The sequence below is a fragment of the Equus asinus genome, chromosome X (assembly GCF_041296235.1).
Source record: "Equus asinus isolate D_3611 breed Donkey chromosome X, EquAss-T2T_v2, whole genome shotgun sequence".
Lineage (NCBI taxonomy): Eukaryota > Metazoa > Chordata > Mammalia > Perissodactyla > Equidae > Equus > Equus asinus.
The window spans coordinates 29,907,435-29,925,036 of record NC_091820.1 but is presented as its reverse complement, the minus strand read 5'-3'; the positions used below and the strand labels follow the sequence as shown (position 1 = coordinate 29,925,036).

The 17,602-nt window shown below is 35.6% G+C and overlaps 1 protein-coding gene across 1 annotated transcript in view; it reads right to left on the bottom strand.

Annotated features, from left to right (window-relative positions):
• CFAP47 (cilia and flagella associated protein 47) overlaps positions 1 to 17,602 on the bottom strand; it is a 423,199-nt gene that overhangs the window by 116,849 nt on the left and 288,748 nt on the right. The window contains exon 49 of the mRNA XM_070502678.1: positions 14,890 to 15,001. Coding sequence (XP_070358779.1) covers positions 14,890 to 15,001 — 112 coding nt within the window. The remainder of the gene's footprint in view (positions 1 to 14,889; positions 15,002 to 17,602) is intronic.

Here is a 17,602-nt window from a genome sequence, read left to right as displayed (position 1 = left end):
ATGCTCTTAACCAACACTTCAAAGAAGAAATCACAAGGGAAATTAGAGAATACCTTGAGACAACTGAAAATGAAAACACAGCAAACAAAACATGGAACGCAGTGAGAGCAGTGCTAAGAGGGCAATTTCTGACAGAAAATGCATGCATTACAAAGGAAAAGCAATCTCAAATCAACAACCTAACTGTACACCACAAGGAACTAGAAAACGAAGAGCAAACTAACCCAAAACTAGCAGAAGGAAGGAAATAATAAAGATTAGAGTGGAGGTAAGTGAAATAGAGAAGAGAAAAAGAATAGAGTAAAATAATAACAAAAAACCCCCCAAAAGTTGGTTCTTTGAAAAGATCAACGTAATTGTCAGACCTTTAGCTAGACCGGCTAAGGAAAAAGGAGAGAAGATTCAAATTAATAAAATCAGAAATAAAGTGGGGACGTTACTATTGTTTTCACTAAAATAAAAAGCATTATAAAAGAATACTATGAACAATTATATGTCAAAAGAAATTGGATAACCTAGATGAAATGGACAATTTCCTAGAAACACACAAACTACTAAAACTGACTCATAAATAAACAGAAAATTTGAATAGACAGAAAACTAGTAAGGGGATTGAATCAGTAATCAAAACCCCTCTACAAAGAAAAGCCAAGGAGCAGATAACTTCACTGTTGAATTCTACCAATTATTTAAAGAAGAATTAACACTATTCTTTCTCAAACACTTTCAAAAAATTGAAGAGGAAGGAAAACTTCCTAACTCATTTTATGAGGCCAGCATTGCCCTGATACAACAGACAAACAACAGTACTAGAAAAGAAAACTAGAATCCAAGATTCTTTATAAATATGAAGCAAAAATTCTCAACAAAATACTAGCAAGCCAAATTCAGCAGCATGTTAAAAGAATTATAGACCATTATCAAGTGGGATTCATTTCAGGAATGAATGAATGAATGAATGAAGGGTGATTCAACATACAAAACTCAATCAATGTAATATACCACATTAACAGAATGAAAGAAAAAAACATATGATCATCTCAATTGATGGATAAAAAGTATTTGACAAAATTCAACAGCCTTTCATGATAAAAACACTCAGTAAACAAGGAATAAAAGAAAACTTCCTCAAAACGTTAACGACCATATATGAAAAGCCCACAGCTAACATGCTCACTGGTGAAAGACTAAACACTTTTCCTCTAAGATTAGGACCAAGACGAGGATTTCTTGTTTTATCACTGCTATTGAACATGAATACTAGAATTTCTACCCAGAACAATTGTGCAAGAAAAAGTAGAGAAGTCATTTAAACTGGAAAGGAAGAAGTAAAATTATCCTTGTCAGCAGACGACATAATTTTATATGTAGAAAATCTTAGTGATTTCACAAAAAAATTGTATTCAGCAGATTGGTAGCACACAAAATCAACACACAAAATCAGTTGAATTTCTATACACTAGTAATGAACAATTTGAAACAGAAATTAAGAACACGATTCAGTTAGATAAAACCATTATTTGGAAAAACCTACATATGTTAAACAACATGTGTGCACTGAATAATAAGGAAACCTAATCAATATTCCAAATACCATGAAATAATCTCAAGAATTAAAAATACATATTCTCCATTCTTTCTCATTTCAGTCTATTTATATATTTACCATAATTTTTTTCTCCAACACATCCATTTAAACATTATTACATTTTTATTATCCCTTAACACATAGAAATTGAGCAATCGTTTGTAAAACAATTCAAAAGCCCTATGTGAGTGTAACAAGACCATATATTACAGACCAGAATGAGAAATTAAGTATCTACTTCAAAAAATAGCAATGGGTGAAGAAACTATGGAAACAATTACAGGTTATTTAATAGCTTATGTTTTAATTGAAAGAACACTTTCAAGCAATGCATCTTAGTCAGAATTATGCCACTAATTTATACACAGTTTTTTCTAGCGAAAATCTTTTCCTTGGCAATATAATTTTAACTTTATTTCTAAATAATTACATTTTTAATTGCATCTTTATTTTTGGTTATTAATTAGCTACTGTAGAAGAGGAGAGCAGTCAAATTCTTGTAAACTTGTTACAAAGAATAGCATTAGACTCAGCAGTCTGTCAGCAGTCAACTTTCCAATCAAATGCAGGAAATAATGATTATGAGAAAAATATATGTTTCAAAAGATGATCATTTTTTTCCACACTATATGTACATGTGATTACTGTGTCCCCTATATTCTCTGATCTGGCTAAGGCCAACGAATCCAAAAAGAAACAAAAATAAATAACAGTTTGATTGTTGGTGCTTGAGTTTATCAGAGTAATAGGAAAATTACCAGACTGCTTTGGAAAAACTATAGGTATAACAGATATCAGAGTAGTGACCCAAAGCAACTCTCCAAGATACAACATCTTGTTGGAGATTAACGTAAAATTACACTGATTAAGAAAATCATAATGGAGATTTTTGGTTTGTCTGAAGAGAGTGTTACAAAAAAACCTAATAGAAATAGTAATTATAACTGCTATATTTTCAATAGCACAAGCTTTTATTTTGAGAAATGGAGTTTTTTTCTCTGTTAAACACTCTAAGCATTTGATTTTTCAAAATGCTTTTTTCAATAGTCAATAAAACAAGGATTTCATAGTATGTCATTTTTTAAAAATTAGGAATTTTTCCCTGATTTCATACTATCTTGTAAAATGTAAATATCAGACTCAAGTTTAAAGACTGAGTAATGGAATTTTATATTAACAGTTTTTCTTTGGAAAAACCATTTATTTAATGCCTGCTCTGTTAGGCATATGCTAAATGCTTCCCATTCATTATCTTATTTAATTCTTTTAATAAACATGAGTTAATTACTCATTAGGCTCATTTTAAAGCTGAGCAACCTGGACATAGAGAAGGTTGGGTAGCTTATGCCAGGTCACACAGGTATTAAGTGGCAAAGACATATATATTTCCCTGACATAGAATATGGGAAATGGCACATTAAATCATGTCTAAATATCACCAAGGATACCACAGAATAAACAGGCTTTTGATTGGAAAAATAGCAAAATAATTCACATACTTAGAAAACCTTTACTTTGACCAACAGTGATAGGTCTCAGATACTGCTCATTGATCACCTAAACTATTTCACCTCTTAGAAAATTTCTAAAAGCAAGTTTCCATGGCAACAGTTAAATCTGGCAAGGTCTCTGACCTCTTGGCACTTGGCCCCCTCACACTCACCCTGCTCCCTCCACTGGCTTCGTGCTTCATCTCTCCCTGTTGCTAATGAGCAATAATACTAAGAAAAATCTCCATATGGCTGGGCTTTTATCAACTTGTGAATTTCTCAGAGGCACATTAATTCCGTCAAGAAGTTTTTTCATAAGTATTTGCTCTATGTACATTATATTACACATGATCAAATGAATTTCAATTGTTTTGTTTGTCTTCTATCATACTACCCTATAAAATCTGAACAGCAAGACTAAAGATGAAACCCTAAGGAATCCTCTGCTAACCCTCCACCTTCCTCTATCTTTTTCTTCCTTCATTTTAACCTTATTTCTAACTCTCTTGTTTTTGTTTTATTTCCCCTTCATTAGGGGACCAAAAGGCAAGGCAGACAAACAAAATTATGTGGCTGATATAGAAGAGAGTTTAAGAAATCGGTGCTATAGCCACATCTGTCTTTATTCTGCGTATAATATGGCTCTTGTCTCCCACTCTTTTAGGCTCTTAATTTTTATGATAAAATGTATAGTAGTTTAGCATCCAACTGTAGTCCTATAGGCTCCATTTTTTTTGTGGTATTATACTGCTTGTTTCTTCTATAACACATTTTTGACATGAGTATAACAGAAGACACCACAGACAATAGGGAAGGCTTATTAACATCTACAGGATTCAGATTTGTGTTGTAGAGGATGGTTGATTATGTTGTAACTTTAGTAAGAATCATGCTTTCATTTCTGGGGCAGGATGTTAAAGCAGTGATAGTCTAGATTGCTATTAAAACCACATGGTTCCTTCCTGATCCATATAAGAAAAAAGCGATAAATTGCATTTCCTCAAAATTAGTTCTCATCAAAACTTCTATAATCATTTCACAATGAATACATAATCAAATCATCACATTGTGCATCTTAAATATACACAATTTTTACTTGTCAATTATACCTCAATAAAGCTGTAAAAAAATTAAATTTCTGCTACTCAATGGATGCTGTTAAGAAAATTAAAAAGAAAGCCATAAACTGGGAGAAAACTTTTGAAAGCCTGTATCTGATAAAGGACATGTATCCAGATTATATTTTTTTAAAAAAAATCTCAAAATGCAACAATAAGAAAACAATCTAATGGAGAGGGAGTAGGCAAAAGATTTGAAAAGGCATTTCAATTAAGAAGACATATGGATGACAGACAAGCACAAGAAAAGATGCTCAACATTATTATTCATTACTGAAATGAAGATTAAAACCACACTGTAATAGCACAGCACACAAATTAAAATGGATAAAATTGAAATGGCTAACCCTACTCAGTATGGTCAAGGATGTAGAGAAACTGGAACTTTCATACATTGCTGGTGAGAATGGGAAAAGGAACAATCTCTTTGAGAAACTGTCTGGCAGTTTCCTGAAACATTATAAATTCAACCACCATACTATCCAGCCATCCCACACATAAGTGATTCACGCAGGAAAAATGAAAGTATATGCTCATACAAAGACTTACACATGAATGCTCATATCAGCTTCATTTGTAATTACCAAAAGATGGGGAAAAAACCCAAATGTCCATCAACAAGTAAATAGATAAATCATGGTACAGTATGTCTTGCTTAATGATGGGGATATGTTCTGAGAAATGTGTTGTTAGGCAATTTCGTCATCGTGTGAATATCACAGAGCGTACTCACACAAACCTAGATGGTATAGCCTACTACACACCTAGGCTACATGGTACCAGTCTTATGGTTGCATATGCAGTCCATCGCTGACTGAAACATCGTTACGTGGCGCATGACTGTATAACCATTCCACGGACTACTACTCAGCAATAAAAGAAATAAAGTATTGATCCATGTACCGTGTGGATGGATCTGAAAATAATTATGCTGCACACGAGAAAACAGTCAGAAAACGATGTACATTGTGTGATTTCATTTATATACAATCTTATAAAATGCACTTAAAGTGAAAGAAAACAGATAAATGATTGCCTAGGGCAAGGGTGGCTTGGGGCACGAGGGGAGGAGAGGGCAAAAGGATTAAAAATGAACACAAGGAAACTTTTTGAGGTGACATTCATTATCTGAATTGTGTCAACGGTTTCATGGGTGTATACATATGTTAAAACTTCTCAAACTGCATACTTTAAATATATACAGTTTATTGTATGTCAATTACGTGGCAATAAAGCTGTTAAAAATATACACTGCATGTTATTATACCCACCACTGCTCAGCAGGTAGTGATAGGAATTGAGAACCATCACCCAAAATCGGAAGGATTGTAGAAGCAGGATTTGTAAGTGGAGTTCACAGCCACCTATTGGTATCTTTCCTGCAGCAGGCAATAGCACGTGCAAGATAATTAATGCAGCATAATTCATGAAGCCATCATATTGAGATGCCCAGAAGACTTTTATCTATCTACCTAGGTATCTATCTATCTAACATATTTATCTACATCTCCTTTTAGTTCCATAAGGTCACGTATGTTTCACCGCCATCGAATGCTATTTTTCGTTCATTTGTTTGGGATTCACCTCACTGTGAAGGTGGCTTCCTGTAAAGCCTTCATTTATTTTTTTCATTTTAGTTTAAACTGATTCCTATGAGTAATTTCTGCATGAGATACAAATGAATTTTAGCATTAAGTAGCATCTTAGGCCCCACCCAGGCAACAGAAAGGGAGGGGTCACTTTCTATAAAAGTGCCGAGTGGTCAGAGGCAAATGTTCACCAGTATTTGTAAAACTTTTTGAAGTAGTTCCATGTTAACAGAAAATATTTCAAAGCCAAAGAAAGAAGTTTTACAGTTTCAGAATTTCTGAATAATCTTCTAATCCTACTAATTCCAATAGGTTATGTTTAATTCCTCACATATTAGGAAAGTGTCTCTGAAGGGTGCTTTAAATTTGAAAAATTTCACAAAAATGCATGAATAAATAGTTTACAATAAACCCCTCTATCTGAGATTCTTATGTCAAAGCCAATAACATGCCAAATCATATTTTCACTTTACTGTCAATAACTCCTCACAAAATACAAAAATTCTTTTGATCGTTAAAGCAGGACCCACACACACACAGAGAAAGTTTTATCTTCGCACTAACAATGCTATATATATCCTGGTAACCCAAAATTCAAATATAAAGATTTTAACCAGAATATCATGGGTGGATTCAGAAGCCACTAGAGCCTTCTTCCAAAAGCAACTTGAATTAATATTCAATAGAAGATCTACAGCCTGCCTTGCATTCCCAAGGAGAACTACGTCTCTAACACATAATCAAGAATTACAAGTGAGTGTTGTACCAATTAAACGTGGGCCTCATGGTAAACAATGAAATTGCAGGAGTATCTTCCTTCAGCTTGACAGAAGAGGTGCCGTTTTCAAATTCATGCTTTTCTCTAAGTTTGTAAATCTTCCTTATTCTCATATTTTACCGCACTTCTATTAGTGCACTACTAAGCAATTTTTTAAATACTTCAGAAACTATTTTTGAAGTGTATTGTTTCTTCCTTCAATATTCACTGGATAGCTGCTGTTGTTTGCCGGGTGTTGGTCTGGAGGCCAATGCTGGCCTGACAGTCAAAGGACAGATCACCTTGTGTAAAGGCAGAAACTGCAGTATATGTCATCACTCATTGATCTATTGACATGAATAGTTTATCTGTAGACAATCATCTAAGTAGGGCTTGAGACTAGAGTTAACACTTATTTTGATATTGTAGTCAAGGGGCAGGAAAAAGGTGTAGCACTCACAAGCCCTCGAGGGTAATACCATGCAGGTGGCCAAAGCTATCATGAAACATCAGAGCACCCGCTACCTGGGAAAGCAGAGATGCTAAAAGCAAAGAAGAGAGCCCAAAAGACCATGAGAGCATCCTAGCAAACCCAATTTATTCTCTCTGCAGCACCTCAAGGCCCTGCTTTTGGAAACCATTTCTTTTATCCAAAAGAGCATGTAAATGCTTTATAGCAACCAACACTTGTTTTGAAAGACCAGGGCCATCCGACTAGTTTTTATGCTTTTATGCCTATGTAGCAGTTCACAATGGTGGTGGGAGCAAGCCAGTAAGATCCAAATTCAGTTTCAGCCAAGCTTTGGATAGCATCCTCCCTGGCATTTTCATTGAGATAAACTAGGACAGAGTGGGGACAAAAGCTTCAAATACCCCCATATATCCATATCATGTTAGGAAATTTTAAAAAATGGGAGTTATTATATTAAATAAGAGTGATAGAACCAGCCCTGGTGGTGGAGTGGTTAGGTTCAGTGTGCTCCACCTCTGTGGCCCAGGTTCAGTTCCTGGGTGCAGACCTACACCACTCATCTGTCAGTAGCCATGCTGTGGTGGTGGCTCACATACAAAAAAAATAAAAAGGAGGAAGACAGGCATGGCTGTTAGCTCAGGGCAAATCTTCCTCAGGGTAAAAAACAGGGTGATAAACATTGACTGAACAGCTACTGGATGAGCACTTTTGATATATTCCAATTTAATGCTCATAACTGCCTTAGAAGGTCAAATATTATCTATATTTTACATGTAAGAAATCTAATATTCAGTGAGGTTAATTATATTACCAAGATCACACAACCAGAGAATCATATAATTGGAAGTTGAGGTCATATTTGACTTCTGAACGTGTTCCTTTGCAACATAATAACAGTAAAATAGAAAATAGCAAAGCGAAAGATGTGCAATTTTGCCATTTCAACGTGGTGGTTAGCATGAATATACTGCCCAAGCGTTAAATGAAAAATGCAAATTTAAATAGCACTATGTTTACTCAGCATCACATTCTGAAAGTACACGTGACAAGCAGTGCTTTTCATGACATACAATATTAGAAATCTAATTTTGAACTGAATCTGTATTTCAAAGATGGCAACTGGTAATACATATCTTTCTGCATAGCATATCATTTCAGAGAGTAGCAGGATGCCAACTATAAAAACTATTTCTATCTTGTTTAAACATAGGCCTAACATAAGAACTTTATTGTGCACACATTAAACGTTTTGTTTTGACATTCAGTAGAAGTTTATTGAGAAGAAATCTTAAAAAGTCTTAGCAAAGCTGACTGAAAGCTTGTTTGCAATTGTTTAGACGAGGGTTTCTGGTGTCAATGTCATAATAGATGACATTCCAGCATACAGACTTCTGAATTGCAAATTTTCAGAAATGAATTCTAGTTATAATTCACAGTTGTGCTGAACTGAATGAATACAATCACTTTTCAGCAAGCAAAAAAACCCGCTTTCATTTGCTATTGAAAAAATACAAGGTAATTGTTGACTGCACCAAAACCGATCATTGTCACCTCCTTTCGGGAGCTACCGGCTTACCAAGGGTCACAGAAAATAAGAATCTCAGATTACTCTATCTTGAATGTTCAGAGTGGAGACTAAATTTACTAATATGACTGTAAATCACTTTAAATGTGTATTTTCAATATTTAGTTTTCTAACGTGGAATAAACAGTTAAAGCACCTTGGTGACGGCAATGAACCGTGTCCACGTGGTATTCTGTAACATCTAGAGACTTGACCCTCTAAGTAAATGCTATATGAAAATTTTCCTTATTTTTTTAACTGAGATATGATTGACATACAACATTGCGTTAGTTTTAGGTGTAAAAATAGTCTTGTGTAAAATTTAGAGATCGTTTTAGGCCACTAGGCCATGATCAACATATTAAATTATTTCAGCCTGATTTTTTGTTCATACATTTGAATGACTCATAACTCAATAAACAATCCTCGTTAATAGTTTTCTCTATTGTACTTCCATCACTCCTTGGACAAAGGTAAAATATTCAACTACCTGAGTTCCCTCCTTCTTTGGTTACAAACAAATGTCATTAATGATTCTTAGAATTCTAAAGACTTTTCCCCTGGAGATGAAGGTATGTTTGTGGCTCACAAGTAGGAATTCATAAGAGATAATTATGAAGTCCTCTACTTGTGTTAAAAAAAATCAACTGCACTAGTTAAGAATAGATAAAACATGTTTAAAATATTTAGGGCTTGCCATTTTACAATATGTTGGAAGTGATGTTCAGAGAACTTCCTCCCAACCAAAACTTTTAAGTTAAACACACATACAAACTGAGAACGCAGGAATCCAGTGTAATGAGTCATCACTGGAGATGCCATTTGTTCTGTGACACAGGCTACTCTGTGGTGGCCTGGGGTCTTCACTTTTGGGGCCGTAACTGGGAATCAGAGAAAAAGTCCTCGGCTGAAGAACCCACATTTGCGTGATTTGGGGCCAAGATTTCACATTATAGTTTTGGACCACCAAACCCCAAACTAATTATTTACCTTCATAGCTCTAGACATAGACAGGGGGCCCTAGAGGCATGCCGACAAGTTTAGACAGTCACCTGTTTGCTGTTATTAAAATGTGCTTTTAAAGGTTATACTATGACCCTGATATTCACGAACTGGAGGGCACTGAGCTGATTAGTGTGACATCCTCACAAGGGACTCAGAACAGTTATGCCAGAGACATATGTGCTCCATGTAGAGTGTTAAAGAGCAACTAGAGCTAATTACTAAAAAAAGTGATATGTAAGTTATACCAAATTATACAACTTTAATTCTTACATGGACAAGTTCATTTTCTTAGTGCTTTATTAGAAGTGAACTGCTCCATGTCGTGAACATGCATGTTTATAGCCATCTCTAAATGATATTTGTGAATCACATTATGTTATTGCAATCAAAATTAATTTAAGGATTATTGTTACTAAAGTATATGCTGACCACTAAGGCCTAATCATCTTTATGGAAATATTACTCTTATGCAAAAAATAAAGCTTCCCTCTGAGACAAATGGAGATTTAGTTGCATATTTCACTAATACAAATAGGCAACAGGCCCTTACTGCATTCGTACAATTACATACAATCCTGTAATAACAGACAGTAATATTAGCTTTGCACTCCAGACTAAAGAGGTTATTTCCTGGTTATTAAGGAGAGAATTAAGCCATTATGTTTTAAGGCATTCAGTTATTAACACATTACTTCTGCCATGCCTTAACGCATGATATTTTTGTTTGTTTGGTTTTGTTTGTCTGTTTCTTTCCCTTTTAGGTTACATGTTTTCATATCTAGGTTGACTGATTCAACATTTTTCCATTTTTCTGAAATTTATTGACATAAAAAGATAATTTTCAAATCAAGATAGAACTGGGCTTTCCCTTCCTAACTAGTGAATCTATCCTACCGATTGTTTCTCTCTCACAGTTAACGGTACCACCTTCCTCAGAGTTGCTTAGTATCAGAAGTACATTTGACCCTCCTTTCCCCCTTCTCTCTCCATATCCAATTTTCATCAAATGCAGCTGTGGTGGACACTATGCTGCATCAACCATATTCCTTTTCAGGAATGAAGAACTTATTTCTGTAGCTACTGGGAAACGACATCTGGAAGATGCTGGAAGATGACCGTCATCAGGTCAGTCCTCTGTAGGCATTGCCTGACTCGAAGAAAAATGACCCATTCAAGTTCAAACCTCCTTCCACATGCAGCCTACTTTCAATGACTGATCAACACAGCAGTATAAAGGCCCAGTCCTCTGCTCCCAACTTGGGACAACTCTGAAGGACCATACTAGCTTCAGAGGCCCCAATGAGTTGACTGAAGCCTTCACTGGGCCTGTCTGGAAGCTCAACTTCTCCCTCTGGCCAATATACTTTCTTACCTCTCCTTCCAGAGGTGTTGAGCACAACACATTCCCTAATAAATGTCCTGAATGCTAATCTCCCATCTCACAGACTTTGATTCTGTGGAAACCCAAACTGTTACAGCAACAGTTTCCCTTTTTATAGGCATGCTCCGGATAATGCTGTTTTGGTCAACAGTGAATCACATATATGACGGTGGTCCTATAAGAGTGGTACCACATAGCCTAGGTGTATAGTAGGCTGAACCATCTAGATTTGCATAAGTACACTCTACAGTGTTTGCACGATGACAAAATTGCCTAACACCGCATTTCTCAGAATGCATCCTTGTCACTAAGCAACGTATGACTGTATTTCTCTTGAAACTGCCCCTCTGTTTTTTCACCCACTATCACTGGCCTAGTTTGGTCAGCCTTTCACTCTCGCTTAGAATGATCAGTCTTAACATTTTGTTGCATTATCCAAATAGGCATTCAAATTCAAACCTCCTCACAGGCACACTTGAATCATGATTGTAGCTCACTGCAGGTTGCTGTGAAAATTCCAAATTCATCCATTTCTCAAAATTTCTACCTACCAATCGATACGCCATGATACCCACTTTAGTATATGCTCTCAGTGCCCCAATAAAATTCCCTCTGCAGACAGTTTCCACCCACATCAGTGGTTTCCTGGGACTCTTTTCCAGTGGGAATTCACTGCCATGGGAATCTTTCCTAAGAGAAACTTTAATTAATAATTGATGGAAGTTAGTGGATAAATACCCCAACTTCCTCACCCTTTTTATTGACTTTCTCCCTTCAGCATCTGACTTCCCCTCATTCTCTCTGAGTGGTCCTGTGATCACCTCTCAAATAAACTACTTGCAATTAAACTCTTTCTCAGAGTCTGCTTTTGGAAGAAATGGCACAAACAAATATTGAGAACTGATCAATGAGAATATTGCTAAAGGCCCCTAAATGATCTCTCAGATCTAACTGCCCTCTCTTGCCCTTCCTATCTGTTTAATATATTATCTCCAGATTTCTATTTCTAGAACTCACTTGACCCATGCCCCTCAGAAATCTTCAATGGCTCCCAGTACAATAAGAAGCAAAACAAAACTGCCCAACAAAGTCTGCCTGTATTTCTCAGTGTATGTCACCCTGCGTTCGCTACCACAAACACACACTCCAGACACACCCCTCTATTCATTGTTTACAGAAAGTGTTTTCTCTGTGTTTCCAATAAGGTTGTTTCCTCTGCTGGAATACCCTCCCCACCAAAATTGGCTGATAAATCCCAGCCCATCCTTAGAGCTACAGATAAACCCATTACCCCCTAGGAAGCCCTCTCAGATCCCCACTGTTAGGATTACTATTTCCCTCTACCATGCTCCCCAGTGCCATGTTTAAACTTTTGGTAAAACAGACTGTACCTAATACCGAGATGACTTATGGATATGTACTTTCACTACCAGATATGAATTCCTAGGAGGTAGGAGTCATATGATATCCATATTTGTATCCAGTGGCAACGTTGGAAACAATTAACAAACCTATATTCCAGCTCTGACCAATGAAAGGATGCTGGATCAAAGTCCTGAGGCACTCTGATGCATCACGTGTTAACTCTTTAGTTGCTGCTGGATTGTTGGGAAGTCCAGGGGGGGTTGGGGGAGGGACTGCGGTGGTTAGGGTGGCAAGGGTTACACAATAGTGGAGCTCAAACAATTGAGCATTTCTCAACATATAAGGAAAAGCATCTTTTACAGTATTTTAACAAAGAGAGCATAATTGGTTGAATGTCAGTTTTGTTTATAACTACTATGCTTATCAAGGCTTCCCAAATTATAGGTCTTATATAAATAATTCTTATATAATTAAGAACAGAATTGAAAAAGAGCACAAAGTTGTTTTAAAAGACCACTGATACACACACACACACACACACACACACCTGATATACTTCTTTAACCAGGACAAGTAGGAACATTTTCATGTATGTCTGAAAATGTTATAGTCTAGTTTTCTTTATATCATATCAGATTAGCGGCTGTTCAGAAGCAATTGCCTTTATACTGCTTAAAATATCGTAGAAGTCTTCCAACAGTAATATCAATAAAAATGAAGCTAGCTTTCTTTACAGGCTCAGTTTCTCTAAATCATACTGAATTCAACTCTAAGGGACTACCCTGGGAAGAACGATCATGATCGTGCCTTGCAAATATTTTTCAAAATTATTAAGGCTGCAAAACGTCTTGTGTAGCCAGTCAACATTTACCTACTTCATCCTCACTTAATAATGCACACTGAGTTGCCTTTAACTTCCCCAAATTCCTTCTAAAATCCTCCAAACCAATATGCTAAAGAGTCCATATCTGATTAGTGAAAATATGTACTGAAATTTTATGGTCGCAAATGCTACTAAAAGCAACAAAAAAATGACTATACAAAGGAAAAGCACATTAAGTCTGATTATTTAATTCTTCTTAGTTCCATTTCTATAACCTTAAGAGTTTGATTCATGGACCAGGGGTTTTGTTTAAAGTAGTTGTAAATATTCATAATTCAACAATATTCTACAGTTTGAGGTCCCTCTTATGCTCCTTCTCATACATAGCAGAATTCACTGCCTTCTTTGAACAAGAAATTGAGATTTATTACATTTATCAAAAATAATAATGGCAATTCTGAATGACTTGCTGCCCTTTACAAAAGACTAGTTAAAATCCTAAAACTAAGGAAAATTCACCAACCATTGGGATTGTCATTTGATGATTAAAATGAAAATTGAAATTGATATTTCTTAAAATCAATTCAAATCATCTCAATTACCTTAAAAAATGATGAAATATGGTACTTTATTGACATGCTTAGAATAGGCTCACTATCAAAATCTACCTATCACATGGAGAATTATTAACGGACTTTGTAAAGTCTGAAAAGGGAAGATTTCAGAAGATGCGAACGACTATGACTGTGGGGACATCTGAGGTCAAGCCAATAGAAGCACAGAGTGGGGGTGGCAGGTTGGCTCTTCCTTCACTGCACATTCTATTACAGTGGTATTGATTGGGTTGTGTTTGCCATTCTAAAAGGTCCCGTCTGCTTGTTAATAGCATTGGCACCCAGTCTAGGCTCTCTGTACTTTTTTGGAGCAGCTCTCTACACCTTCTAAGCTAACACACTCTGTTGAGGCAAGCAGGGATGAGAGGCTAGTACTTCCAGGGAGCACAAGATTGCTACTAAGTGTATGCTTTCTACATTTCTAAATTGTGTCCATTTACCTACGTTATAATAATTTCCTCAGCAAAAGCCAACCACCATGGGGCACTGAATTCTCTCCCAAATAGGACAACTAATTCCCTTGATGAATTACAGCCCCTCAGTTCTTCCCTATTACTCTTCTACACTTATCATCCCTGTTCCCTTCAAAACCTTGTAGGAATACCCCTCGCCCCCATTCGCAAGCAAGCAATGCTGTTCGGCAACCATCAGGGAAATTTGTATAAATAATGTTTCATTCGAGACAAAGGAATAAAACTTCACATATATCAAAACCTTTAACCTATTTTTCACACATCAATTAAGTGCATATACATGTTTTTATAATACCTAGCCCTATAAACAGACATTCTCATAGGATGCTATCTGCTTCATAAACTGCCATAACTATTTGAAAGGATTTATCACAATTTTAAATGCAAATATCCTTAACAAAATATTTCTACTTCTAGGAATTTGTCCCACAAATAATTTCAAATAAACGGACAAGAGAGTATAGTGCTACACCTAAAATGTATGCTCCAAAGCTCTGATTATTTAGAAAGCTAATGACTGAAATGGAAAACCAAATTTCCCTCTGGGTCATTTATTAGAAAGGGGAAGTGTAAATTACATTTTCATTTCTTCTCATCATGTATCAGTCCTAGCGTGGTAGTTAATAATATTTTATGAATGGTTTTGTTACCTTTGAATACTCCACGTTTCCAAGGGCAGACGTGTAGAATATACGAGACTACGTTATCAGGGTCTATGGTGATGTTTCGACTTCCCCACACTATTGGAAGATCTGAAAACACCTAGAAAAGACAATTCAAAAACAAGAATTATATAATGTCAATATTTACATGAAATTAGTGTAACAAGCTAAAGCACAGAAAAAACTGAAATTTAATTTAAATGCTTCCATTAAAACTGTTCACTTTTAAACGAAAATCAAACCAGAAAAACACTACATACAGCAAAAGAAAAATTTGAGACTAGGCCTATGAAAAAAATAGAACAAAGGAAATGATTCTCACAAAAAGAACAATGTTTATTTTCTGTTGCTACTTGTAGCAAGATCACTGATGCTTAGACAATCTGAATATCTTTTATAGGCCATGCACAATTTTCTTTGTGCAATTTGATGTACAAAAGATGAACCATTTCAATAGGTTTCTACATCAATATTAATGTAGCATATAAAGACTATTTAAGCAGCACTTGACCACAACTCTGGTTAAATTCAACTTTCAGCTTACTGAGTGCTTACATCTCGCCACCCTCGACTGCCCAGGCAAACACTAATCTACCTTTTGTCTCTATAGATTTGCCTATTCTGAACAATTCATAGGAAAGAAAACATGTGGTCTTTCGTGACTGGCTTTTTTCACTTAGCATAATGTTTTCAAGATTCATCTATGTTGTGGTATATATCACTTCTTTGTATTGATGAATGACATTAAACTGCACGATACGTTGCATTTTGTATATCCATCGTTTTAATTATTATTTTTATAGCCATTTTTAAGTTGGTGGAAATTTGGGCTGTTTCCACTTTTGTCTATTATGAACAATGCTGCTATAAAAACATGTACACATTTTTGTGTGAACATAGATCTTCATTTCCTATGAACATACAGAATTGCTGGGACATATGATAACTCGAAATTTAACCTTTTAAGTTACTGCTTTCCAAAAGTGTTTTCCAAAATGGCTGCACAATTTTTCTTGCCCACCAACAATGCATGATGGCTCCTACTTCTCTACATGTTCTCTCAAAGTTTTTATTGTCTGTCATTTTGATTATAGCCATCCTAGAGAGTGTGAAGTGATAACTCATTGTGATTTTGATTTGCATTTTCCTAATGACTAGTAATGTTGAGTATCTTTTCATCTGCTTATTGCTCATTTGCAAATCCTCCTTGGGAAAATGTCTATTCAAATCCTTTGCACAGTTTTAAAACTGTGTTGTCATTTTATTATTGAGCTGTAAGAGATCATTATATATTCTAAAAACAAGGCCCTTATCAGATATATGGCATGTGGATATTTCTCTTATTCTGTGGGTTCATTTTTTACTTTCTTCAAGGTATCATTTGAAGCACAAATATTTCAACTTTTAAGTCCAATTTATTTATATTTATGTTTTGTCACTTGTGCTTTTGATGTCATATCTAAAAATTAACTGCCTAACCCAAGGTCATGAAGATTTACTCCTATGTTTTCCTTTATGATTTTTATAGTTTTCGCTATTAAATTTGGTCTATGATCCATTTTGAGTTTACTTTTGTACATGGTATGAGTTAGGGGTCCAAATTCATTCCTTTATATGTGACGATACAGTTGTCTAAGCATCATTTTTTTAAAAAGACTGTCTCATTAAATTCTCTTGGTATCCTTGTCAAAAATTGCTTGACCAGGGCCATCCTGGTGGCAGAGTGGTTAAGTTCAAGTGTTCCGCTTTGGTGGTCCAGTTTGTGGGTGCAGATCCTGGGCACGGAGCTATATACCATTTGTCAAGCCATGCTGTGGTGGTGTCCCATGTACAAAATAGAGGAAGATGGCCACAGATGTTAGCTCAGTGACATTCTTCCTCAAGCAAAAAGAGGAAGATTGGCAACAGATGTTAGCTCAGGGCCAATCTTTCTCACAAAAAAAAAAAAAAAAAAGATCAATTGACCGTTACTCTAGCCTATGGATAAATTGCAGGATGTTCTATTTTATTCCACTCATCTACATGTCTACCACATGCCAGTACATTTTCTTTAATATTATACTTTTTTAGTTAAGGTTTTGTAGTAGGTTTTAAGAGCAGGAAGTGTGAGTCATCCACTAGAGAGTGAGGAGAAAGGTCAAATTGTGACATGTCCTGGGGATGGGAATTATGAGGAGAGTCACACTCAGTCTGCCTCTTCCTTTGTTTGCAAGGTTGCTGCTTTTCATAGCTCCCCTGGTTGTAAAGACTGGAGCTCAGGAGAGGAGAATAAAAATAGGCCAATTCAAAGTGCCACAAACCAAGCTGCTCTTACCAAGCTTCTGTTTTTCTTGAAAAAATACTCCTCAGATTGTTTTAAGTCTTTATTTAATTTCAAAATCTGAAAAATTTCATTTTGACAATTTTTGCCAGTGTTTTCATTGCTTTTAAGGAGGAACAGATTTATGAAACTCCTTGTTCCACCATCCTGGAAGTCTGGCACCTCCTCTTTTCCTTATTACATAACTATTTTCTACCACTTTGTCACTTTGATAAAATGTCACAGCATTTACCTGTATCTCAATTAGGTTCTCTGATTTTTATTTTCTCTTTGATATTAAGGAAGTCTCATCCTTCTATTACAAACTGTTCTTGTAGTAATAATATACATGTTGAAAGGCTTTCTTTTTTTTTTAAATACAAAGCATCTTAAAAATGACTA